The sequence below is a fragment of the Acipenser ruthenus genome, chromosome 54 (genome assembly GCF_902713425.1).
Source record: "Acipenser ruthenus chromosome 54, fAciRut3.2 maternal haplotype, whole genome shotgun sequence".
Lineage (NCBI taxonomy): Eukaryota > Metazoa > Chordata > Actinopteri > Acipenseriformes > Acipenseridae > Acipenser > Acipenser ruthenus.
In genome coordinates, this window is record NC_081242.1 from 2126087 (window position 1) to 2154047 (window position 27961).

Here is a 27961-nt window from a genome sequence, read left to right on the forward strand (position 1 = left end):
CCCACACGAACTTTGTCCTTTAGATCCCCGTCGTACCATCTCCCAAGACTCTTCACTGGCTTCTCAGACACTGTTGGTATTGACTCACCATTAATGAAGAATGTTTTATCTACTACTTTGCCTTTAATTATAGAGATGCTCCTTGATTTAGTGGGCTTGAATGGCATTTGTGCCCATTCAATGTTATTGGTTAATTTGCCCAATAACCGATTAGTGCAGGCTACTGTTGTAGTCATGGTTGTCATGTCATCCATGTATGCTCGAATTGGTGGTAGTCACATTCCAGAAGCCAAGCGCTCTCCTCCTACTACCCATTTTGATGCCCTAATGATTACTTCCATTGCCATGGTAAAAGCTAGTGGAGAAATGGTGCATCCTGCCATTATTCATCCTGCCAATAACTGTCCAAACTATCAGCATCAATCTTATACAGCAAAAATGGCTACAAATAGATTTCTGAGTTTATAGCACTTGCAGCTAAATCCTAAAAAGCAGCAAATATGCCAGTTCTATAAAACTAAATATAAAATAAATCCTATCCCTAATACAAATACAGTTGTTGATTCTATAGAGATTGAAATTGGTAAACAGTTTATTTATTTTTCTTGCAAACGTAGATTCAATTATCAGTGAACATTAAAAAATGTAGCTATATTCTTAAACATGCTCTGATGTTTCAGTGGTTTTAACAGTGACTGTCAGGAGGTGTGTATCTCAATTTGTACTGTATTTGTCATTTATATTTATAAAGAAGGTACAGTTAAAACAGATTAACCTGTTTGGAGATTTCAGAGAAGTATGTTGTGAACTTCCTGATAATGTACTGTAAACCTGTCTAATTCAGCTCCACTACAAACCAGCATTCTGTACAATTCGGCACAATGGCCTATATTTGAAAAGTGTGCCATCATTCTGTTTTGTGTTTATATGAGAAAGTTGTGTAGAGCAGCTAATGTTACTTTGAAACAAGCAAAGGGAAGGGCTCTAAAATGTATCCCTTTGTGGTGGGGTGCCCCGCTCCTGGGTGTATTTTGTATTATATGTTGTATGTGGCGTGTTATGTTACTTTACCTAGATTGCTCCAGTAAAAACCCAACTGTATGAATGGGTAATTGTATGTAAAAATAATGTGTAAAGAATAATGTAAATGTATGTAAAAATAATGTGATCTCTTGTAACAATTGTAAGTCGCCCTGGATAAGGGCGTCTGCTAAGAAATAAATAATAATAGTAAATGAATCATGGTTGGAGCAGCAGTTTTTAAGTATTCTGTAAATATTTCATAGTCTAATAGTTAAAAAGTGCAATCCTTATGGGGCTGTCAGTTTTCAAAAGATAATCGGCACGGACATGTTATATAAACCAAGGGAAGACCTTGTGTGTGTGTGCTAGTTGTGTTGTATTGGCTGGCTAGCTTGCTATTGGCTGCTGAGCAGTGACGGTGCTGCTCTGATCGGTGGATTAATGTCGACCTGAATACTACAGGTGTTACGCACCAGCAGAGGTGAACATTGCACGCTTTTCACAGTAACAGACAGCGAGTCACTGACGCTGACATGCGTACTGACCTGACTGGCAAGCAGAGAGACATCCTCCTGCTATGCAGGGGGTATAGAACTTATAAGATAAATCATAAAACAGACAAACGTTTTGACAGGTGCTTTGTCTGAATGTATTCTGATATACAAAACAGTCAATCAAACGTTTTGTTTTTATATTTTCTTAAGGTACCTAATATTGCTTTATATATATATATATATATATATATATATATATATATATATATATATATATATATATATATATATATATATATATATAAATAACCTAAATTCACCTTTAGTTATCAAGTTTGGTAGCAATGCATAAATACAATTATGGATAGTGAAACATGTGGAACTCTCTGAATCAATATCTGACCCCACTGTAAAACATACAATATAAAACAACTGTATGCACAAATATATAGCTGCGGTACATAAAAGAAATTATAATGCAACTTGAATGATAGCTTTTAAAATAAACAATTACACATCGTGTTGCTTTTAAATCTTTTTTTTTATTTTTCACTGTACAACAAAGTAGAAAAAGTATCAAAACGAAAGTGATAGTAAAAAGTTAATTCCTGGTTTTACACATAATTAATAAATACGCATTTAAAAGCAGAAAATGCCGATTCGGGAGAACGTACGGTACAGTTCTATATATGAAGTCAACGTAAAAACAGTTTAAAGCAACGGCGGGAGCAGAACTGTGTTATTTTACTCTACAATATAGTTAATTGAGTGTGTAAACAGAAGTCCTGCATCATCACTATAGCATGAAATAATTCTAGAACGTGCAGCGTTCAGTCTAGAAATCAAAGTACAAACTTGATAGAGGTCCTTGGAAATCATTATTGCATTGATTTTAAAAAACCGTCTTTTAAATATTTTGAGCCATAAACTGAATTATCCTGACTAAACACAGATATGTTTTTAAAAAACGCGCGAGTTTTATATTGTAGGGCGGTCCAAAGTCCAGATGAGAGCCACGATGACGTCACATGTCTGTATACGACAATGGGTGCCGATTTAGCCAATGGGTGCGCTCACGGAGATCATTCGTAGAAGATCATTGGCTAAACTGGTCAGGTTCTGCGCAGAATGATATCACTGAACTCAACCAGAGTTTCTTACTCCACTCCTGACGCGAGTTTGGAGAAGGTAAGTGAACGTGTACTTTTTACAAATACTGTGTTTGCAAAACTTTAATTGCACCACTTTAAAAAACAAACAAAAAAAAAAAAAACAGCTTAGTTAACTCGGTAACGCTTTAGATCGCCTGGCATAAATTAATATGAAATAGATATGCAACAGATATTTATGTTTTATTAAATTAATGTTCGATTAATATTTAATAGATATGCAATTGCATATTCAATTTACGTTAAATATATCCTGGTTACTGTCCATTAACATTGAAGTCACTTTTCAGAAGGGCCTCATTTAGAGCAATATAGGTCCAGCACATTTTCACTAGGACTGCGACTTTGTTTGCTCACTAATTATACGCCTCTATTTTCAAAATGAGCAACGCGCTCGCAAAGCCCTTTGCGAGTAGTTTTTACGACCCCTGCAATTGAAACGGCAATTGATTTCAGGTGCCTTAACAAGTCACTTTGGCAACTAAAGAGCCCGGACTTCTATTTCAACGCCAGCCCGTAAGGAAGCATTCACGAAGTCGCAACCAAGTAGAACGCTTGATTAAAATATATTTTTAAAAAGTCATTCCTGGAGTCCGGACTTGCACTACAGCTGTATAAAATGTTACACCTCGTATGTAAGGAAAGCCTGACAACTAATAAAATGCCTGTTTATTATTATTATTCTTTAGCCTCCCCAGTTGGAGATGTGATATACTGTAGCCTTCTGTTTTACATTGCAGGTTTATTTGCTCATGGAATATTTTTAAAAACAAATGACAGTAGGCCTATAGTTTAAATACTTTTTTAAATCTTGTGCGCTGCTGCAGGCTTCTAAGAAATACTGTCATGAGTTATTATAGTAAGGCTGGGGTGTGTTGTTTTTTTTTTTTTTTTTTTTTTTAAGAATTTTTTTAAGAATTGCTAGATTATTGTACACACTGCAGAGAGCTAGCGATAAATAAATCGTACAAGGCACCAGCTGAATTAAAAATAAATATTTCGCAGAACGCACTGTAAAGTACAAGAAAAGGGTATTTAACTTTAAACATTAGAAACATTTGTATAAAATGATCAATTTTAAATACAACTTTTTGTTAACTATTTATTCCTAAAATACAGACCTGTTGTTGGTTACGAACGAAAAAGCCAATAGCTCTGTTCTGATTCTCTGGTCTTTAATAATAATAATAATAATAATAATAATAATAATAAACACAAGTTACATTCAGCCCTTTTGGTCGATGACAGTTTAAGTCATGAGAGGGATCATGTTTTATTTAGCGAGTATATTTTGAGGTACATTCGTATTTTGCTCATTTTGTAAATAAGTCGTTATTTCCAAAATAGAACTAATTACGGACTTTAATGGCTTAACAAGCTGTAATGCGAGTGCATTTTCAAAAAGCGCACTCTCCTGAATTGCCACTGCTTCATGTATAGGACTTTTGAAAATACAGTTCGACATCTTTCTGGTGTCGCAAAGATGTTGTACGACCTGTTTTTTTTTTCCTGTGCTTCTGAAAATCGGGCTGTAATTGTATTTTCAATAAGGAAATGTAAACAATGTGAAATTATTACATATTTTCAAGGGTAACAAAACGTAATATAAATGGACGTGATAATGCAATTACATTTTCAATCGACATTTGGTTAACATTTATCAAGAAACGAGCTATTCCAGCGTTCCGCTCTGCTGCATTGCTCAGTGTTGTGATAATAAAAGAGGAAAGGGAGCATGCATGTACTGTTGTAAAATGTTTCTTTCTCCCTCCCACCCACCTCTCTTTCACACCTTTCCCTTCCTCTCAATCTATTCATTCTTTCTTGTCATCTCTCCTTCCCCCTCTCCATCGCATTTCATGCGTTCTAACGCTCTCTCTGCGCGTCCTGCCTCTCTCTTTATACAACCAGACGCAGCTGAACCGGAATGGGGAAGACGTCGAAGGATCGCATTATAGATACCCTAGGCGACCTGGACGACAATGGACTAAATCGGTTCAAGGACAAGCTGGGCGACACGTCATTCCAGGGGCACAAAATCGCCAAGGGGGAGCTTCAGGATGCGAACATCGTGACAGTAGCTTGTTTGTTAATGAGGACCTACACCGAAATGCACCCCGCTGAGAACGCGATTGCCGTTTTAAATGACATTAACCAGGTACAACTGGCGAATCAGTTGAAAGAAAAGATTAAAGATTTATTATTACAAGGTATGATCTTCTTAATAATAATAATAATAATAATAATAATAATAATGTATATGCCAGCCAAATACTACAGTATTTTGGACGCAAGAATGTCTTGTTTGAGAGAGAGAGAGAGAGAGAGAGAGAGAGAGAGAGAGAGAGAGAGAGAGAGAGAGAGAGAGAGAGAGAGAGAGAGCGAGCACACAACTCTTTGGGACTTATTTTCAAATATTTATATACTCTCGTACATCAAAATGTACAACATCCTTTAAGTTATAAAACGAGAGATAAACAGCTCCGTGTATCGTAAACTGCTTGAAATAAAATGCTTGCTTATTATTTATTTTTAGTTTTGTAACTGTAGCAGGTGTTGCTGAGTAGTTCGTCTACCTTATATAATCTTTTATTTTAAGTTTTCAAAAAGGCTGCGATATTGAGATTTGAATTAAATAATTAAACGATGTATCATTTTGATTTTGTTTAACAGACCCTAATAAAATTGGTGTTTATAAGCGTTTACAGAATGTAGATTCCATGATGTACCTTTATCACAGGGCTTAATTTGTAAAGAAAGAGTTGCCGGGTCGCAAGCAGCAATGATAATCGATAATACCATTCTTAGAAGCGCACATTCAAAATGATAACACATTTATTTGAAAGAGTATTGCACGTACTAGTGTTAGATGCTTACAATCGAGTATTATACGTCATGTACAAAGTAGAAATGCGTGCAGAAAAAATACATTAAAGGCAACCGCAGGACAAAATAAATGAAAATCAATATTGAAATGAATGTTCAGCTTTCATATTGAAGCTTGTTGTGTACTACTCGTGCAATCAAACCAGGTAGCGTAGATATTTGCTTGCATCATTTAAGACGTTTTTCAAATCATGTAAGCTTATTTGTGTATTTAAAAAAAAGAAACGACAATAGAGTCGCAGTCCTTCTTTCGCAGCCAGTGTCGCGTAGCTGAAATGGTAAAGTGATTCAATGTCCCTGGCAGTGGATTGTCTCTGTTGAGCGCACGCAAGAACTTACACAATGGATAAAACTGTGTTGAGAATTTTAAGAAAACCGCATTTGATAGCAAAACATTTTATGACATTTGTAACTTCCTTAGCTGAAGAGGTGTGCCGGGGCTATGCCTCGTCAAGTCCGGAGGATGCGGGGGCTGAGCCCCGGCAAGCCCAGGCACAAATTAACCACTGCTGTATCAGCAGTTTATACATTTTTCTATGAATTTAATACAATTAAAGATAGTTTCGGTGTTACTCGCTGTGCGGAAAATTAGAACCGACTGCTTTTGCCCTTGTAATGCATTTTCTACGTAAGGGACTATTTGCATAGTCATAGATAGGTCATTGTTACGGGGTTCCTAAACTAGGAGAGTGCTTTTACCCTCACATAATTGGCCGACCCGTTTAGGGATTCTCATTTACTTAATGTTTAATTCTTTATTTATTTTTCAATGGAAACCGTTGTAATTTGATTTTCGTAATGCAACACCTGCAAGGTCACGGAAGCGTACAAACGCACCACAAACCTGCCTTTAATTACAAAATATCACAGGATTTAGCAAGTGTTAATTGTAAAAGTAATAATATAGGCTGACAACTCCAGTTCAGTGCGATAAGGCACCGAACCATTTTTTTTTATTGAGATGACAGATCTAAAAATGTAGGAACAAGGTCACCAAGAAAATCACAAATCCCGTTTAGCAGACATTTGTTTATTGTAAACTTCCAATAGCAACACATGGTTAAAAACGGTACTGATATAATAAGACAATTCCATTCACCTATTAACAGGTAGCGAGACTTCAAGCAGTTAATCAAGGTTCACCTTAATGAGGTCATGGATTAAAGTGCAAATACAGCAAAGCTGCTACCCAGCAATAAAGTGGAGATACACATTCAAAGACACGATAAAACTATCACAATAAAAATAGTTCTAATACCCTCCCGCCCCCAATGTCCGTGCAGGGGAGGGAATACACACAGGGAGAGTGAGAGAGAAACCAGCATCACAATATATAGTCTATTATGTGCACTTCATAAACTCCAATCGACTACCAAATAGGCTAAAGGCACTCGGGCCGGTCACTCATTATTCCACACCGGCATACCATCAGCCCAATACTTATTGTCGGGATGCTCCATTTATGGTCGGTTCCCACTCCTGACCAGACACACAAAACCCAGGATGGCCATCCCGTTTGTGAAAACAGGTGCTATTTATATTCAGGTGTGTAAATTGATCGATAATTCAATTACTAGGTGCTCAACAAGGCAAACATAGGGAAGCGGGTGGAGAAGCCAACACAACGTGATGCAAATCAATTTCACCGTGTAACTATTTTTTTTTTTTGTTCCTGGGTAGTAAGTGTTATTTCCTAATTGCTTATGCCTCAAAAGTATAGAAAATGGATATTATTCCCCACAAACATTGCTTTTGTGACCAGGACAGTGATATTTTGAAATTTACCTATTTTCCAGAACATTCCAGATAGATTCAGTGCTGAGTAAACTTGGAGTAACTTCTAGAACTTTCTAGAACTTTCCAGTAATATAAATAGTAGTATAAATACAAGGGCCTTAAGCCCGCCAGTTCAGTTTAGTTCCAGCTGCCTAAGTGGATACATATCTGCATTTTTCTGAGATGGCATCAATGTGACCAGTCTGTTCGAGGAAATCGGAATCGCCTGTAACCAGAATGAGTGGCGCCTCTTCATTGACAGCTCATCCAGGAGCCTCAAAGCCGTGCTGCTCCATAATGGTAACAAGTACCCGTCTCTTCCCCTGGCTCACTCGGTGCACCTCAAAGAGGATTACAACAGCATCAAGACCTTGCTGGATGCCTTGAAATATGATGAGTACGGCTGGGAGGTCATAGGAGACTTCAAAATGGTGGCATTCCTGATGGGTCTCCAAGGCGGTTTTACCAAGTTTCCCTGCTATCTTTGCCTTTGGGACAGCAGGGACACCAAGGCGCACTACCACAGGCGGGACTTGCCACAGCGGACCGAGTTCTCTGTGGGGAGGAACAACGTCAAGTGGGAGCCACTGGTGGACCCCTGGAAGGTGCTGATGCCACCACTGCACATCAAATTGGGCCTTATGAAACAATTTGGCAGAGCTCTAGATAAGGAGTCGGCAGCCTTCAAGTACCTTCAAGACTTCTTCCCTAAGCTGTCTGAGGCAAAGGTCAAAGCCGGTGTCTTCATCGGACCACAGATAAAGAAGATCCTGGAGTGCAATGAATTCCCCAAGAAGCTCACTAGTAAGGAGAAAGCGGCTTGGAACAGCTTTGTCGCAGTGGTTTGGGGCTTCCTGGGCAATCACAAGGCCAAAAACTATGTGGAGCTGGTTGAGACTCTGGTGAAGAACTATGGCACAATGGGCTGTAGGATGTCCCTCAAAGTCCATATCCTTGATGCTCATCTTGATAAATTCAAGGAGAACATGGGAGTGTACTCGGAGGAGCAAGGCGAGCGCTTCCACCAGGATATACTGGACTTTGAACGCCGCTACCAAGGACAGTATAACGAGAACGTGATGGGAGACTACATTTGGGGGCTGCTTCGTGAAAGTGATTTACAATATAATCGTAAATCTCGAAAAACTACTCACTTCTAAATCTTTTGTAGTCATTTTTGTATTACTTTAGTATAAATACATGTTAATTTGGATTCATATGTTGTTTTTGCTGACTTTATGTGAACGAAAAGACACAAATTTGCCCGTTTTCTCATTGGAAATAGGTAAATTTCAAAATATCACTGCCCTGGTCACAAAAGCAAAGTTTGTGGGGAATAATAGCCATTTTCTATACTTTTGAGGCATAAGCAATTAGGAAATAACACTTAGGAACAGGAACAAAAATTGTGTTACATAGTGTAATATATATGGAATAAGGCTAAATTTAAACTACCATTGAAATTGTAACTGTATGAAGAACACAGAAAAAAACGTCCAGAAGAACTTATTTTTCTTAAAATGTACTCATGCAGCTTGCTCAGTCATTAAGCCTGATTTGGCTTTGAAAACAAAAACCTGTGCTTTGTTTAAAAGAAAAATGTTCCTTGTAAAATTGCCCGTGCTTGCTTTGAAATCTGACTCACCTTTGTCCGGATGCATTTGTTGGTTCAGTAATTTTGCCTTCTTCTTGACCAGCACATTGCTTATAGGAGCGCCTATCTGGTTGCATTGTACGCATGGCTGTGATTGCATTCTTAAGGTTGAAAGTGGGGTGTTCGGTAGGGCGGTCAGTTCAGAGGTTTGGTGATTGTAACTGGAATCTGTGTGGTCCATTGGTTAAAGAAAATGGCTTGTAACCAGGAGATCCCCGGTTCAAATCCCACCTCAGCCACTGACTCATTGTGTGACCCTGAGCAAGTCACTTTACCTCCTTGTGCTCCGTCTTTCACGTGAGACGTAATTGTAAGTGACTCTGCAGCTGATGCATAGTTCACACACCTTAGTCTCTGTAAGTCGCCTTGAAAAAAGACATTTGCTAAATAAACAAATAATAATAATAACTGGGGTTCTACTGTACTTTGTCATTACATCATTTCTCTTTTCTCTTCCAGAACCGACCCCTCCTGGAGAGATAAAGATAGACCCAGTGGGAAGCGACTCTGTCTCTCTGAGCTGGGGCAGTCCTGCTGGTCTGGATGAGATCCCTCACAGTTTTATAATCACCTATTCAAACTCTGTCGATGACAACACTCTTTCCATCACTGCACTCTCCAATTCCACTCTTATCTCAAAGCTGAGACCTGGGATAATATATAGCTTCACAGCCACCACAGTGCTGGAGAATGGGACCCAGAGTACGTCTGTTTCAGCAGCTGTCTACACCAGTAAGAATGATTTATTTACAACTCTTCTTGATTGTAAGTCTGAAATGTCTGTAACTGTGAATATGGGTTTTCAGTTGTTTTAATAAATGTGCACACCTGCTATCTACACCCTCAATCTGGAGAATCATACAAGGATGCGGCACAGTAATGCAATACTCATATTGTTATGGTTGGTTCTAGTCTTTCAAATGATAATTTAAATGGAATAAGGATAAATTGAAGCTACCACTGAAATCGTAACTGTAGTAAATGTACTCATGCAGCTTGTTCAGTCATTCAGCCTAATTTGGCTTTGAAAACAAAAACCTGTGCTTTTGTTTAAAACAAAAATGTTCCTTGTAAAATTTCTCATACTAGCTTTGAGATCTGCCTCACCTTTGTCCGGATGCATTTGTTAGTTCAGTAATTTTGCCTTCTTCATGACCAGCACATTGCTTATAGGAGCGCCTATCTGGTTGCATTGCACGCATGGCTGAGTGATTGCATTCTTCCGGTTGAAAGTGGGGTGTTCGCTAGAGCGGTCAGTTCGGAGGTTTGGTGATTGTTTCTCTGGGGTTCTACTGTACTTTGTCGTTACAGCAATTCTCTTTTCTCTTTCAGAACCGTCCCCTCCTGGAAAGATAAAGATAGACTCAGTGGGAAGCGACTCTGTCTCTCTGAGCTGGCGCAGTCCTGCTGGTCTGGACGAGATCCCTCACAGTTTTAAAGTGACCTATTTAAGCTCTGTTGAGGAAAACCCTCTTTCCATCACAGCACCCTCCAATTCCACAGTCCTTTCTGATCTGATACCTGGGAGAGAGTACACCTTCACAGTCACCACAGAGCTGGTGAATGGGATTCAGAGCACGTCTGTTTCAACATCTGTCTGCACCAGTAAGAATTATTTAATTACAACTCTACTTCTGAATATTAGTCTTGATTTGATCAATGGACAGGTGGGATTGAAAGGTAATAAATGCGAAGAGAAACAAAACAGATGCGTGTTTCAGGAGATACAAAGAAACAAGAGAAGATACATTTAATAGAACATAATAATAAAGCAAGTACGTGAGGACAGGTAGAGAGAAAAAAGTGAAGGGAGAGAGCTCATTTTATTGTAGCCTAATTTTGTAAATTTGTGTTCTGTATTAATTCAGTTATACTTTCATGTACTCGGTTATGGCAGATATTTTATGCCAAAATGTAAAGCGAATGAATGAATAAATAAATACATCTGTTTTTTGGCCGTGCGTGTCCTTCAGTGTGAGGAATGTGCTGGTATGTGATGCTATGTCACGTTCTCACAACAATGCAGAGAGAATTTGGAGTTTCCAAACTGCATGGAAACTCTGCACACGAGAATGGTTTGGTTTAAACAGGCTTTTTGTGTTTGAAGTTTGCTGAGGCATTATTGTGTTTATTATACTGTGTATGTACAGTAATGTTCAAATAGTTTTCTCATTTTTTTGTGTAATTTGAGAACTACAAATTCCTAAGAGCAGAAACACGCACCTGCTACATACATTTGATGATGCGAGAGTCTGGTTATGCAGTACCGGTTAGCACACAGTGTACAGTACAGCTTTCAAATTGCAGGTATGTAACTTCATGTATATATAGGGTAGGCGTGGCATCCAGTAGTTATTGTAACAAAAAGTTGAAATGAACAATACGAAGGTCCATATATAAGGATGTGTGACCGAGTGCTGTTGTTGAGTGGTGTGTGTGGTGACATCACGGACCAGGAAGTACCAGAAACAATGGAAGTACGGGTGAGAGCTGAAACGCTACATACAAATATAAATAAACAAATAAGCGTGCTGGTTTTACCCCAGCACGATACTTAGCAGTTGTTTGCTCGCTCGCTCAAAACCTGTCTCGCCTCTGACACTCCCCTCCGAGCACGGACAGCTGCAGGTTCTTATATTCTGGCCGAGGGGCTAACTAGCTGTTAATTATCTTATTACCCCTCGGCCATAGTCTGCATGAGTTTAGTAAGGATGCGTGACTGTCAGCTAGTTAAATAATCAGTAGCTGATCAGCCACGCATCCTCACCAGGATATACTGGACTTTGAACGCCGCTACCAAGGGCAGTATAACGAGAACATGATGGGAGACTACATTTGGGGGCTGATTCGTGAAAGTGATTTACAGTATAATCGTAAATCTCGAAAAACTACTCACTTCTAAATCTTTTGTAGTCATTTTTGTATTACTTTAGTATAAATACATGTTAATTTGGATTCATATTGTAGCATTCTGTGCTATGGGGATGAGACAGACTCGGGAGAGACCAGATGAGGTTCCACGTACTTTTATTTTTTTAATTTCTTTAATAACACAACGAAACCCTGTTTGGGCCGGGGTTCACGCCAAAATAACAAATAGCTGTCTCTCTCTCTTTTACACCGCAGACTCACCGACAAGCACTCTCTCAGCCGGTACTCTGTCTCTCGTAATCGCTCTCCAGTCAGACATTCACACGCATTCACCCCCTCGTGGCTTCCCCCCCCTCCTACTTATAGCCTCTGGGGGAACCGCCCACTGCACACACACGCATGCACTCACGCAGACACACACCAACGGCCTGCCCCGTACCCTCACAATACATGGAACCTTAAACAGGACGTAACAAACAAGACAAACACAATGTCCAGGATGCTGCCATCGCCAGGGTCGTTACAATATGTTGTTTTTTGCTGACTTTATGTGAACGAAAAGACACAAATTCGCCCGTTTTCTCATTGGAAATAGGTAAATTTCAAAATATCACTGCCCTGGTCACAAAAGCAAAGTTTGTGGGGAATAATAGCCATTTTCTATACTTTTGAGGCATAAGCAATTAGGAAATAACACTTACTACCCAGGAACAAAAATTGTGTTACATAGTGTTATCAAAGTGTCAGACAACAAAAAACATGCACTAATCAAATCATAAAATAACTTTATAAAAATAATAACATACAAGTGTAAAATAAATTTGAACAGGGCATTCTTGACCCTGTTACAAGAAGAATAATTACGAATTCAATAATTATTTATTTTCTCAACATCATAAGAGTTCCCCGTAGTAAAAGCATAGCAAATTGTAATAAAACATTGTGAAAGCACAGCAGTGTAATAAAACTTTGTGAAAGCATAGCAAAGTGTAATAAAACATTGTGAAAGCACAGCAGTGTAATAAAACTTTGTGAAAGCATAGCAAAGTGTAATAAAACATTGTGAAAGCATAGCAAAGTGTAATAAAACATTGTGAAAGCACAGCAGTGTAATAAAACTTTGTGAAAGCATAGCAAAGTGTAATAAAACATTGTGAAAGCACAGCAAAGTGTAATAAAACATTGTGAAAGCACAGCAGTGTAATAAAACTTTGTGAAAGCATAGCAAAGTGTAATAAAACATTGTGAAAGCATAGCAAAGTGTAATAAAACATTGTGAAAGCACAGCAGTGTAATAAAACTTTGTGAAAGCATAGCAAAGTGTAATAAAACATTGTGAAAGCATAGCAAAGTGTAATAAATTGTAGTGAAAGCATGGTAAAGCATTGTGAGGTATGGTAAAGCGTAGGTAAGCTCTAAAAAAGAAAGCAACTAAGCAATTACAACTACGAATAATATCTGTGTGTTGCTGAAGTGTGTGTTGGTGTGTAGCTGAAGTCTCTATCTGTGTAGTTGAAGGAATTTTGAGAGTGATGAATTTTGTGGGGAACATTAGGAATTTTCGGAAATATTGGGGAACTTTGGTAATTTTCATTGTGTAATATTGAACAGATAAGTAATCTTGGACCAGGGTATTCGGGGTAACTCAATTGTTTCAGAAGAAAGTAAAAACATGCTCTAAACACTTAAACACTGGGTTCAAATGATTTGAACACTTTTATTATCTTCATTTTAGAACACAGTCACAACTCAATTTTGCTTGACATATTGTGCATACTGTACGTTATTTAAAAGATACTGCATATGTCTAGCATAAAAAACTATAGGTTACTATGCTGCAAGTACAGGTAAGTAATTTACCATAACATGTTTAGCCCTTTTAATTTTAGAACAGTCAACTGGTCCCAATACAATATAGCATGAGTGTATAGGGTTAATATTGAAAATAAAATGTTAAATATATATTTTTTCTAATATAACATTATTACAAAACTGAACACATCTCCACTTTCATAAAGTGATGTATACAATGACCGTTACTTGATCAGTCGTCTAGGCCCTACCAGATTCACGGTCTATTTGTCTACATTTCACAGGCATAGTAATTAAAAAGTCTCAATTTTCATGGCATCAGCTATTTAAATGGTAGATTTCACACTGGTGTAACAGAGGATGAACGTGTATCTTTTAAAAATTGAAATATATAAACACTTAAAGCCTAGACGTTTTCCATATCAATTAAAAAACATGCGACTACAGAATAACATAATAAATACAGTTAAAGAGACACTAGATGTAAACCGTTTTAAAAACCTAAAACAGATTATTGCTCAATTGTTGCGTTCATAATGTATTCGATATCTTTAATACAGGTTATAATAACCTAAAATTGAAAATTCCCAAAATTCCAGACCTGTTCAAAATGTCCAAGATGCACAGTTTCCACCCCTTTGCAACCCTAATCTGTGTGTAGCTGAAGTGTGTGTGTGTGTGTGTGTGTGTGTGTGTGTAGTTGAAGTCTCTATCTGTGTTGCTGAGGTGTGTGTCAGTGTGTTGCTGAAGTGTGTGTCAGTATGTAGTTGAATCACTGTTTCTTTTCTGTTGTTTACAGCCGCTACAGTTGGACCCCCTACGCTTTACCCTGCTTTCATGAGTTTATTTACAATTGCAGTAGTTTTTTTGCATTCAACCTTTTTTGTGTTATTTTTCAAAAAAATTATTCAATTCCTCCACAGCGCCGCCACCCAAAAAAAGGACAAAATCGCAATGTGCGGACTACATCGGTACAGTAAAGGTAAAGCAAAAGGTAAAGTTTCTTGTAAGCACTGCAGCGGGTTCTGGAACACTTTCAGAGGCAGCATCACTAAAAGCATTGTCATGCAAAACCCGTGTTTTGCTGCCATACTGCGGTCAATTGACTTTTGTGGCATTCATTTTATAAAACTGTCTTAAGTTACCTTCTTAATATTTGGTACACAGCTGTATTCTATTATTCTCTCAGTCAATTTTGCAGGTGCTGCCCAGTTAAAATGAACCTCATCACTGCTACATTGTTTTAACCTCTGGCCATATCAAAGATACAAAAACAAAAATAAAAATAAAATAAAATAAATAACCTTTTTATAAAATACCAACATCAAACACCTGCCTTCATTGAATATACAAGCGGAAAGTTCAGAGCATTGATGTTTAAGTGACTTTTCTCAGCCTTCCCGGCCCTCTATTGGCTCTCTATTTCTGGCAGAAGGCAATGACATTACACTTACACACACACATAACTATATAAATTATATATATATATATATATATATATATATATATATATATATATATATAATTTATTTGTATTTATATGTTTATTTAACCAGGAAAAGTACCAATTGAGACCGAGACCTCATTTACAAGAGGGTCCTATGAAGGATATGAATGGAGCAAAGAAGAGGTCCAGAGAACAACACAAGATGGCCAGGAAAATTTTCAACAAGAGAAAGAGATTAGCATACCAGAGAGCTAATTATACCGCTAAGCATACATTTTTAGAGAGGTGTTTATGTAGAGCTGTTATACCTCACAGATTTCACATTAAGTCAGGTGTACGCATAAATGTGAATGATCCAGAAAACATTGATTTACAAAACAAATTTAGAGAATGTTCAATAAAATCAATGCAGGTGGAGAATATTAAATGGATTAGAAGAATTAGTGAAGTTGAATTAGAAATTAAAAAAACAAATGAATCATATTATAATCTAATGCCGTCGAAATTCACACAAATGATAAAAAAAATAGACAATTTTGAGAAGAATAAGCTAAATCGCTTAAATGACAGGAAATCTAAAGAGTTTCTTAAATTAATTTCCACAGATATGCCATATAAAATACTCAAAAATCAAATACCTTATGATAATTGTGTTACAGAAATGGAGAATGTATCGAATGTATCAACAGCAAAAAGTCAGAATCAAGGTAAAAAACAAATAGAGGCACACGTAAGGAAGAAAATGCCAGACAGGGATTTAGGAAAAGAGTCAAATAATATTAATAATGATGGAGTACCTAAAAATAAGGTCATGATTACTAAAGGTCATGAAGTGGGCACAGGATTTAATTCATCTGATAAAACAGTAACCGTCTCGCAGGAAGCATTAAAACGAAAGGGGAACAAGTTTGTTCCAGCAAAAAGATACATAAATACTATTATTATTATTATTATTATTAATAATTATTTATTTCTTAGCAGAGGCCCTTATCCAGGGCGACTTACAATTGATACAAGATATCACATTATTTTTACATACAATTCCCCATTTATACAGTTGGGTTTTTACTGGAGCAATCTAGGTAAATTACCTTGCTCAAAGGTACAACAGCAGTGTCCCCCACTGGGGATTGAACCCACAACCCTCTGGTCAAGAGTCCAGAACCCTAACCACTGCTCCACACTGCTGGACAAGGACAATAAGGACAAGTTAATGACGGATTTAAATGAATGGGAAAGACTCACAGAATCAGAACAAGTAGGTGAACATGGAATACAAAGTAAAATAAACTGTCACATGACTCCTCCAGATGGAAGAGATACATGGTTAGACATGTTTATAGAAGAAGATAGAAAAGGAATAGTAAGAGACCTAAAAAAGAAAAGAAAACTTAATTTAACTAAACATGAAGAAGAAGAGCTACATGAATTAATAGGGGCTGATAGTATCAGACCAGCAGATAAGTGTTCAGGGATTGTAATAATAAACACAGTTGACAATATGAAAGCAGTAGAGACTGAAATGCAAAATATAAATACATGTGAAGAAGTGAAAACTAATTACATTAATAATATAAAAGAATTGAGAATTCTAGTAGAAAGATTGCATAAAAATGGATTCATATCAAAAGAATTAAAAAATGACATGCTCCCTCAAAATCCAAGAACAGGTTTGGTTAGAGGTAACCCAAAAATGCACAAAGATAAACCCCCGATGTGAATGATTGTTAGCACAACCGATAACCCAACATATGTTATTGCAGAAATAGCTGAGATGCAGCTGCAGCCACATGTTGAAAGTTTACCAAGCTGTGTTAAAGATACAACACAATCTCTGAAAAGAATAACTAGAATAAAGACTAAACTTCCAGAGAATGCTATTTTATTTTGCATGGATGTAAAATCCCTGAACCCCAGTGTTCCCAGGCATGAAGCTTTAGAGCCATGTAAAGAGGCACTGGATAACAGAAAAGAGAAGGCCATAATACCCACAGGAGAAATATTAAACATGACCAAGGCAGGTTTAGAAAACTGTTTTAATTTTATAACAAAAGTTCTAAGCAGAATGATGGCACAGTGACAGGCTCAAAATTCGGCATGCATTTTGCAAGCACGTATGTGGGTAAATGGGAGGAAATGTTATTGAGTAAACTAGACAAGAAACCATTCGAATACATAAGATATGTGGATGACATCTTTGGAATATGGAATGGAGAAAAATCTCTTTTCCAGTTTCATAAAGTAGCAAATAATATCCACCCTAACATTTCAGTGGATCTACGGTGGGCAAAATCTGAAATTGAATTCTTAGGTACCTTGGTTAAACTTGATCAAGGATCTATTAAAACATATCTTTACTGGAAGCCTACTGACATGCATCAGTACCTACATGTGTCATCTGCACATCCTATCCATACATAAGACCCATTCCTAAAGGACCAGCTCTAAGGATAAAAATAATCTGATGTGATGAAATTTATTTAGTCATTTATCAGATGCTTTTATCCAAAGCGACTTGGAGACTAGGGGGTGAACTATGCATCACAAGGACTTTGCATTTCTTGATGAAGTAACAATTCCAGTGAAAGAATTGATTGAGAAAATGTTTTTAAGTGAGGAAAATCTAGAGTTCAAGCTTGATACAGGAGCAGCAGTTATCGCAATCCCAGCGGGAAAGTTTCAACAGGATCGAGATGACAAGCTGATGCAACTCAGCAAAGTGCTATATGGGCCTGTAAACAACGTCTTGGACGTTCTAGGGTGCTTTAGCAGCACATTAGCTATTAAAGGGAACAACAGTCCAAGAGGTCTACGTGGTTTCCGGATTGTCAAAAGCACTATTTGGACTGCCTGCAGCAGAAGCACTGCACCTTGTACACAGGCTTCATGAAGTGAAGGAGCTCCTGTGAATTTCCTGGCCAACTACACATCAGTGTTCAGCGGACTGAGGAAACTTGAAGGGCCCTACAAAATTGAGCTTGAGCAAGGAACAACCCCTTATGCTCTCTCAACATCTCGCCATTTTCAAATCCCATTGAGCAAAGTCAGATGAACTTGAGTGGTTGGAAAGTATGGGAATCATTTTAATAAATTAAAAACAGCTATGGCCCAAACATATATTTAATCACTTTAGTAATAATAACATTTGCCTAGCAGAATAAGATTTTAGTGTTGCACTGGGAATACCATTTTTACAAATGCATTGTTTTACAAATGTGTACTAGGCTTGGAGCAAGTGTAACAGGGTATTTTTAGAAACATTTGTTGTTCACCAAAATGTAATTTAAAAAAAATATCCACATCAAAACTGCACATAGAAATAGTTTGGACACTCTGAAATGTGATACTTTGTACTGTGATATTTTGTAACAATTGCTGTAATAAAAATAATAAAGTATCCATGTTTTTATTTTTTTTTTAAAAAAGGTAATAACTTAGAATAACAACATGTATTATGTATTAAAGTCTATGTATGTGTTGTGACAGTGTGGTCGAGGGAGCACGATGAACCAGCCTGGAGTCAGGAATTGGTTTCTTTTATTATTTCCCACACAGGGAATGGTATCAGTAGCAAAACAAACAAATAAACGAAACACTGGAAATGAAAATAAAACCTGGCTTGTGTTCACGCGTTGGCTGCACAGGCTGCTTCTTGTTCCTAACCAGTGAAAAAAGAATGGATATTAAGACACACAAAAAAATAAGTTTTAAGTGGCAGTAAGAGCTGACAACGCCAAAAGAAACAGGATAGTGCGCACGACTTACTATCTCGTCACCACGAGATATTATAGTAAGTCGTATGCATGAGATTGCAGCCTCCCATTTAAATTTTTACACTATGTACCTTTAGGGGTTCTGTACATTACTATGCCACACATACATCATTTTTTCCATGATTTTTTATTACAAGCTAATGAATTGAAAAACAGATTTTTGACGAAAGGATATAAACATTCTTGGGTCGACAAAGCTTTATCTAAATGATGTCTCTTAATAGAGACCAGTTACTTACACACCAATTTAAGATATATAGTTAAAACTGTATCCTCCACGTTTTCCATTTAAAAGACAAAGACATTTAAGGAATGTATTTGTTAAAGCAGACACTTTTATTCCACCGTCTCACTTTTTAACAGAGATACTGCACGGTAACTTTAATTGTCACAATTGCGCTTGTTGCAATGTAATGATAAAAAGCGATCCAATTACCCATCCTAAAACTAATAAGCAGTTTAAAGTAAGAGGTAGGATTACTTGTGTTACCAAGTTTGTAGTCTATTTGTTGAAATGCCCTTGTGGTCTGTGCTATGTGGGTAAGACCATTAGGGAATTGAAAACGCGTATAAGTGAACATAAAAGCGCTATTAGGAATAATGACATACGATCACCTGTAGCGAGACATTTTAATGAACAACAACATAGCGTTTGTACTCTCAGATTTATGGGGATTGAAGTGGTTAATACCCCACATCGAGGTGGAGATTGTAATAAACTGCTGTTACAAAGGGACGCCTCTTGGATACATACTTTGCAAACTGAATCTCCTGGTGGTGTGAACGAGGAGCTGTTGTTTACACCTTTTTATAATCTTATCTCTTGTTGTTGCATCTAGTGGTCTGTTATGATTTTGTGTGCTAGTTTGTAATTTTACAATTTAGACTAGACCTGGATATACATATTTCTGTGTTGGTCTGTATGTTTTAATAATAAAATATTTTTGTTTTGTATTTACATCGTTTGAGTTGGGCACTAAAAGTATTGATTGTTATTGCTTTATTGAAAGATAATTAGATAATTAATGCTTTAGACATATGAATGTCTCACCTGTATGTGCTGGATTTAAATTATGATACAGCACTGAAGGCAGCCAGTAGCCGCAACGTGTCTACATGAATTCGCGTCATTATTTTTTCATAAAGATGTTGTAAAAATAAATATTGTAGCGAGCACAGGGATTAATTGAGACACGCACACAATAGCTCTTTTAGGTAATGCAGTTTATTAAGCAGCTAACAGCAAGTCAGCACCCTCCCCGAACACACACACACACAGCCCTTCCCCACCCCAGAGCACTACTCTGCCTCTCAGGGTGACATTCACATATTTAACAAACAACACAGGAAGGGTAATAACAATTACAGGGAAATGCATGGAACAGTACTGGAACTTTTACAGTAACAACAAATAAACACAACAACAATAATTCCGTTTCTCCCCTACCATAGTTCGTACTCCCAGCATCCTCTGCTGCACATTAACCAAATGTAGGGGACTGGCTCCGGGCACAGCGCCCTATTCGCCGACAGGTGGCAACGGCGAGTCAGTCCAGCCGTGCCCGTTACAACATATAAGCTTAATAGAAGATACCTGGTGAGTGCTTGACTTTTTACGACATTCTGCATAGTTACTTGAGTCTATAGCACACCGGCAATACAAGAACATTGCTCTTTTAGCGTGCTCTTATTTTTTCAATTTTCCACATATTCAACATAAGAAATAAAATAGTAAATGAACCAATAGTTCAACACTTTACAAAAAATAAAAATGAATGACTTACAATTTGTAGTTTTAGAAGAAATACAATTAGATGATGTACAACAAGGAAGAATAAAGGAAAATACATTGATACATAGATCAATACCACAATGCCTGAAAGTTTAAATGGAAAGGAATAGTAGATTGTTACATCATTAACTATGTAATAAATGACATCACAAACATAGTCATGAATATGAATAGAAATAAGTGAGTGTGGTTGCCATGACATCAAAAGTCTGCAAGTACCTCCACTGTTTGTTTTCAAAAAGACTTTCCCTTGACAGAGGTACTGTATGTTAAACACACCGAAACATTGGGAAGTTGGCTCTTTTGAAGAAAAACGTTGATATATTATTATTATTATTATTATTATTATTATTATTATTATTATTATTATTATTATTATTATTATTATTATTAATAATAATAAATAATAATAATAATAATAATAACAATAATAATAATAATAATAATAAACCCATTGGGACTGATCTTCAAATATTTTTCCAACAACAACCTTTAAGTACAGAGAATTCAAAACCAGCAAACAGCTCTCTATCCCAGGAGAATCAGGATCCAACAGGACCACTTGTTCTCTCTTGCTTTCCATGCTCTTTAAGCCTGATATCTGTTATTAGCTGTTGTGTCTTTGCTACTTGTGATCTTTCACTGTATTTCCTTATGATTCTCTATGACATACGCATCCACAAAGTGTTAGAATTTTCACATCCTAGCCTTGTATTTAATGTATTTTGCATTGTTTTTCACTGTATTTAATGTATTTGCATTGTTCTTCACTGTATTTAATGTATTTTGCATTGTTTATCACTGTATTTAATGTATTTGCATTGTTTTTCACTGTATTTAATGTATTTTGCATTGTTCTTCACTGTAGTTAATGTATTTGCATTGTTCTTCACTGTATTTAATGTATTTTGCATTGATTTTCACTGTATTTAATGTATTTTGCATTGTTTTTCACTGTATTTAATATATTTTGCATTGTTCTTCACTGTATTTAATGTATTTTGCATTGTTTTTCACTGTATTTAATGTATTTGCATTGTTCTTCACTGTATTTAATGTATTTTGCATTGTTTATCACTGTATTTAATGTATTTGCATTGTTTTTCACTGTATTTAATGTATTTTGCATTGTTCTTCACTGTAGTTAATGTATTTGCATTGTTCTTCACTGTATTTAATGTATTTTGCATTGATTTTCACTGTATTTAATGTATTTTGCATTGTTTTTCACTGTATTTAATGTATTTTGCATTGTTCTTCACTGTATTTAATGTATTTTGCATTGTTCTTCACTGTATTTAATGTATTTTGCATTGTTTTTCACTGTATTTAATGTATTTTGCATTGTTTTTCACTGTATTTAATATATTTTGCATTGTTCTTCACTGTATTTAATGTATTTTGCATTGTTCTTCACTGTATTTAATGTATTTTGCATTGTTCTTCACTGTATTTAATGTATTTTGCATTGTTTTTCACTGTATTTAATGTATTTTGCATTGATTTTCACTGTATTTAATGTATTTTGCATTGTTTTTCACTGTATTTAATGTATTTTGCATTGTTCTTCACTGTATTTAATGTATTTTGCATTGTTTTTCACTGTATTTAATATATTTTGCATTGTTCTTCACTGTATTTAATGTATTTTGCATTGTTTTTCACTGTATTTAATGTATTTTGCATTGTTCTTCACTGTATTTAATGTATTTTGCATTGTTCTTCACTGTATTTAATGTATTTTGCATTGTTCTTCACTGTATTTAATGTATTTTGCATTGTTTTTCACTGTATTTAATATATTTTGCATTGTTCTTCACTGTATTTAATGTATTTTGCATTGTTCTTCACTGTATTTAATGTATTTTGCATTGTTCTTCACTGTATTTAATGTATTACACATTTGTTTTTACTGTATCTTGCAAAGCGCTTTGTGATGGTGGTCCACTATGAAAGGCACTAAATAAAATAAAGATTGATTGCTTGATTAATTAATTGATTGATTGATAAACAAAACACACTATTTTAATAATCAGCTGCAACATTTCAGCTTTTGTCTTCTTCAGACAGCATGGTAGAAATAGCCAGGTAGACTGATGCTGTTTAAGTTTGAAAGTTTGAAGGCTGCACAGTGACTTACAGATGAATGTTCTAAGAACACTGTGACACAGACAGTTCTGAGGGAAGCATTGTCTATGGGGAAATAAAGTCTTAAGTCTGTGAATCCAGAAGTTTTCCCATTTATCTAACATGTTAGGATTAACATCTATACAGATAGATAGAATAATAATGGAAAAGACAGATTCAAGCAGACTTTTCTCATTCCTTTTGAACAATCACTGTTTCTTTCACTTGATGAAACACTGACATCTGTTGTTTGTTTGAAGTACTACACTATGTAAACGCTTGTCACTGTTACTGATGATGCAAACATTTCTCCTTTTAAATGTGTAATAAATTTGAAGATGTGATATACTGTTTATTAGATCAATAGTGATTTTATATCATAGATATTCTAATGCATAATATAAGATCTATTATCGTTTTTACCTTGATTAACACAGCAATAACAAATCTCTTTAAATTTATAAGTGATATTTTATTTTTGATTCTGATAGACATGTGGCTCTTATAAAAGTCTGTGCTCAGTATTTTAGATACTTCACCTGGTTGTCTGTTTAATGCATTTATAACTGTGAAAAAAGTGTTTCCTACCTTCTCTTCTAAACTACTTCCATTGATGCCCTATTGTTATGTTAACCTACAAGTGTGGTTCGGGGGGTGGAGCTAAGCCCACCTACATCCTATCATCTTCTTTCATCAATTAAATCTACCTTATTTAGTCATCAGTCACCCCTATGTAGCTGTCTTGTGTTTTTTCGTTTCCTCCTCCTCTAGAATCTCGTCTGGGGGGTTAGTGATTCCACTTTCTCTAACCCTTTGTTAACTCTATTAGCTCTGCGCTGTATAATAAAGATGCCGGCTTCTAAAAATTCAACTTCATCTTGCTCTGCCATTTAAAATGACAGCCTTGCAAATCATGTATCAAATGAAAGGGGAAGTTAGGTGATTTCTAATGATGTATCACATGCTTTCCTCCGTCTATCTGTTGTCGCGTAATCAAGCACGAAAGTTGAACTCACAGAGAGGAGATAGAGAGAGATAGAAACAGAGTGAATGCAACGACGAAAATACAAAATATATAATTCTGAAACAAAAACATACTACAAATGCAAATGGAATTTTCCGAAGGAACAAGACCACCAGCAGTGTGGAGTAGTGGTTAGGGCTCTGGACTCTTGACTGGAGGGTCGTGGGTTCAATCCCAGGTGGGGGACACTGCTGCTGTACCCTTGAGCAAGGTACTTTACCTAGATTACGCCAGTAAAAACCCAACTGTATAAATGGGTAATTGTGTAAAAAAAAGTGTAATTGTATGTAAAAATAATGTGCTATTTTGTAACAATTGCAAGTCGCCTTGGATAAGGGCGTCAGCTAAGAAATAAATAAATAATAAAAAGATTGACCGCTTCGAGGGTTTTAGAAGAGATAGAGAGATGGAGTAAAACTGAAAGTGATGGAGGCTCCGGTATATAGAGAGCTGCGATTTTGCTGAGGAAAACACATATGGGGAAGGATTGGATCCTTTGCAGGACATGCAAGTATAACATTCCTTCAAATTATACTTATTTAGATAATATAGTTTATAAAGTATAGTATATTAGGTTTTTTTCCTCATCAAATAATCACTGTATTCTGTAATCTCATCTTGGTGCAGACTTGGGCACCTGCACATTTACTGATATGATCAGAACCATTTGTTTACAAACCAGACTATGTGAATTTGAGTGAGTCTGTGTCTATGTAAATACCTGTAATAGCTATAAAGGTGTCTTCTAAATAAATAACATCTAAATAATAATAATACATGTATTTATCAAGTTATCATTATTATTATTTGTTTATATATTTATTCATTTATTTTAGGTTGAAGAAATTCCAAGCACTTCAGCAACAACTAAAAGAATATAGAATACAGATTTATTTTACTTGTTTTTTTGTTCAATTTGCTCAATTTCTTTTACCAGATGTACCTTAGATATTGAAGTTTTATTGTAAATAGTTATATTTGAGCTGGCATTTCTAACCATAACCCCATTTTTTTTCTTCTAAAAAGCGTTTCTTACTGATGTTACTGGTGTATTTTCTTGAATCCCCAGTTTGTCCCCTTTCATTTGATATAAGGCACTTGCATGTGACCACTATAGTTATGAGGATATACGTAAAAACCTATGTAAAAAAGACAAAAATGGCTTGGAGTTTATAGGGTTAAGTTATGCTTCATTTACCTCATAGAGGAGGGTTCTCCATGAGTCAGAGGTGACCCCCTGCCAAACCCTTCCTTCAGCATGCATGATCCCTTATCATCTTCACTTTCAGGTTCTGTTGCCTCTATTTATGTGAGGGTCCCCAAGCGGTGGAACCGCTCTTCGTTTGTCGGATCTCCTCAAAGACGTTGACCCCTCTCTTGTTTGTCGGGTCTCCTCAATGACGGAACCCCCCTTCTATATGCTGGGCCTTGAAGAGGCGGAGCCCCTCTCTCTACTTGTTTTATATGTTACTAGCTCCATGTCTTTAAACACTATATCATGTGGCCTTGCTCCACCCCATGAACTGCACTTGGGGTTAGTCTGAAGTAGTACCTGTTAACTTGAACCCATTTAGCCTTTTTATAAACTTGGGGTTAATTGTGGAGAATTAAAATAGGCACACGGGTGAGGTAAAATATATTAAGTGTTTCAGACTGCCCCAATAATAAAGCAGGATCGTGTTTAGATCAAAACCAGTTTTAATTGGCAATAAATGTATGTGCTTCCAGTTTCATTACTGCATCTGATTGTGACAGGGTGGCACAAGGGATAAGGCCCAGAGACAGACTGCAGTTCAAACAAAATAATTGTATTAAATAAAAAACACAAAATAAACAGGCACGAGGGCCAAACACAAGGTTTTTAAAACACAAACAATAAACACAAAGTAAAACTTACAAAAAATAAATCTTCCAGGCTGAGCTTTGCCTTCACTGGATTGAAAAATTCACAAACCAACACACAAAGGGGGGGGGGGGGGGGATGGGGAAACCTGCTTGCTTCGTCAGCTACCTCTCTACTGAGGCGCTGAGGCCTCCTTTTATGTCAGGTGGCTGGGTGCTAATTTATTGTTAAATGATTCCCACCTGACACAATAAACCTGAGCAGGGAGGAGAATTTAACCCCATGCCTGCCAATATTTACAAGGGCAGAGCCCTGCTCTGCCACACTGATATAAGCTGTTTTCTTTTATGAACACCGGCAAAGGGCAAGGCGTGGAGAGTTTGAATTCTATAGCAGGGAGTGTATCAGGTGTTCACTTCATTTCTTGAAGATCAACAATAAACAAAATAAGAAAAGCAGTCAGTTCTGTTATGTAAAGGAAAATCAATTCAGCACGGAGAATCCGCTATGAATGAATGGCAATGAATGAATGAAGATGATTGCAACTGCAGATGATTTATGAACTGCAACTGCAGATGATTTATGAACTGTGAAGGGCGCTTAGAGCCCGATGACTGTGGTGGGCACTCAGTGCCTCGTCCGTGGGTATCCGACAGCTACTTGCATGAGGCCCGCTGGAAATACATGAACAGTTACATGCATCCCACTGCCGCTGATAGAAAGTGGCTATGAGCCACCTCCCCCCAAAAAGACCAAACCATGAATGAATAATAATAAACAATTAACACGCTCCACAGTGACGCCCTGCCATCTTTCCCCCAAATACTGAATTTAATGGAAATCACAGCTGAGACAAGGAGGAAACCTTAGGAAATCCGTGGCTGAGGGCAGCCCTTCCTCCAGACTCTAGCGGTGAACTCCCGTTTCGGCCTCCCAGCACTTGACTGAGCAGCCGAAACAAAAAGAAGCGACATGAAAGAATAACACACTGAGTTTTTATGCGCTTGCTGATGTATTGGTTAGGGGCGGATTCTCCTTTACAGAAAGCAACCAAGTTTACAATTCATGTTATCCAGGTTCAATTATTACGTCACGTTACACATACTTCTTTTTTTATTCTCCAACACTCATAAACTCAGTGGAGACATGTTAGGAGGGACTGGCAAAGTGGTGAGAGAATACATGTGAGTGCAGTGCAGAGAGGATACAAAACAGACAGACAATGATTTCCAGGTGCAAGGGTGTTTATTGATTTAATTAACAATGTCCAGAGCCTTATGGCAAACACCTGTAAATAATAATGATGGAGTGATACAGCGGCGTGCATCACTCGGTATTTGTAATTCCCCGGGTTTGACCCGTAACCAAAAAGTCCAGTTTTACACACCAACACTAAACACAAAACACAAACACAGTTCTTAGTGATAGTGAATACGTGCAAATGGTGTAATACAGTTCTCCGTGAAATGCAGTCGTGAAAGTGATGTCCGGGTTTATGCTGGCTTTCGCTACAGCTCCGGATCGTGCAACTGATAGTCTATTAAAAATAGACGACAGTTAACAAAACACTAACAAACACAAGACAAAACTCACGGTTCACGAAACAGCACACAGACTGGTTGTAGGTCTTCAACACTAAGCATTTACCAAGGAACAGATCATGTATGCTAAGTCCTCTATTTATATCCTCACTCATGACCCCTAGGTTAACGAGCGCATCCTCTCCTCCAATCCTCAGATGCCACACCATTTACCGTCTGGGTCATTGAGTTTGAATACCGTAGCTGCGCCCCTTTCCTAAAAGACCAACTTCCACCTCCCCTACAGAATAAATTGTCGTGCCATTTAGTTAAGAGTACTCTGTTCCTGTTACACATTGCCCTCACAGGTCGAGAGGGAGATCTAACACCAAGCAACATTTGATCTCTGTCACATTGACATAAAGGTGTTTTAAACTCAGTAAGTGGTTAGTTTGTAGATCATTAGATTGTTAAACAGGTATAAATGTTGTGTGTTTTGATTAATGGTAAACATTCAGCAGTATATTTAAATGATCTACACTCCAGCCTTGGCAGCATACTCGGTAAGAATAATTATTTAAAAACATAAAACTAATTCAAATAATTTGAACAAATGCATCTTCAGTTCACAGCACATTTAAACATGGTCACGTATTAATCATGAAATTGATTACAAGAAGTCACATGGTTTTCAGGAAGAATGTATCAGGTTTGTTTTTTTGGGGATTTTCCATTGCTCTCCCTTGCATT

At 36.8% G+C, this 27961-nt stretch overlaps 2 protein-coding genes across 3 annotated transcripts in view; both read left to right on the plus strand.

The window, feature by feature from the left end:
• LOC117397990 (titin-like) overlaps positions 1–27961 on the plus strand; it is a 293410-nt gene that overhangs the window by 152390 nt on the left and 113059 nt on the right. The window lies entirely within an intron of this gene.
• Positions 2625–18524, plus strand: LOC131723343 (receptor-type tyrosine-protein phosphatase eta-like). Of its 2 annotated transcripts, XM_059016998.1 has the most exons (6): positions 2625–2705; positions 4598–4896; positions 9462–9734; positions 10335–10607; positions 14609–14679; positions 15242–18524. In XM_059016998.1, the coding sequence occupies exons 2-6, from the start codon at positions 4614–4616 to the stop codon at positions 16850–16852; spliced, it is 2511 nt and encodes an 836-aa protein (XP_058872981.1). In that variant the 5' UTR covers positions 2625–2705; positions 4598–4613; the 3' UTR covers positions 16853–18524. The 2 variants fall into 2 exon arrangements, with proteins under 2 accessions (XP_058872981.1, XP_058872982.1); XM_059016999.1 differs by lacking the exons at positions 14609–14679; positions 15242–18524 and having other exon boundaries at positions 10335–11699.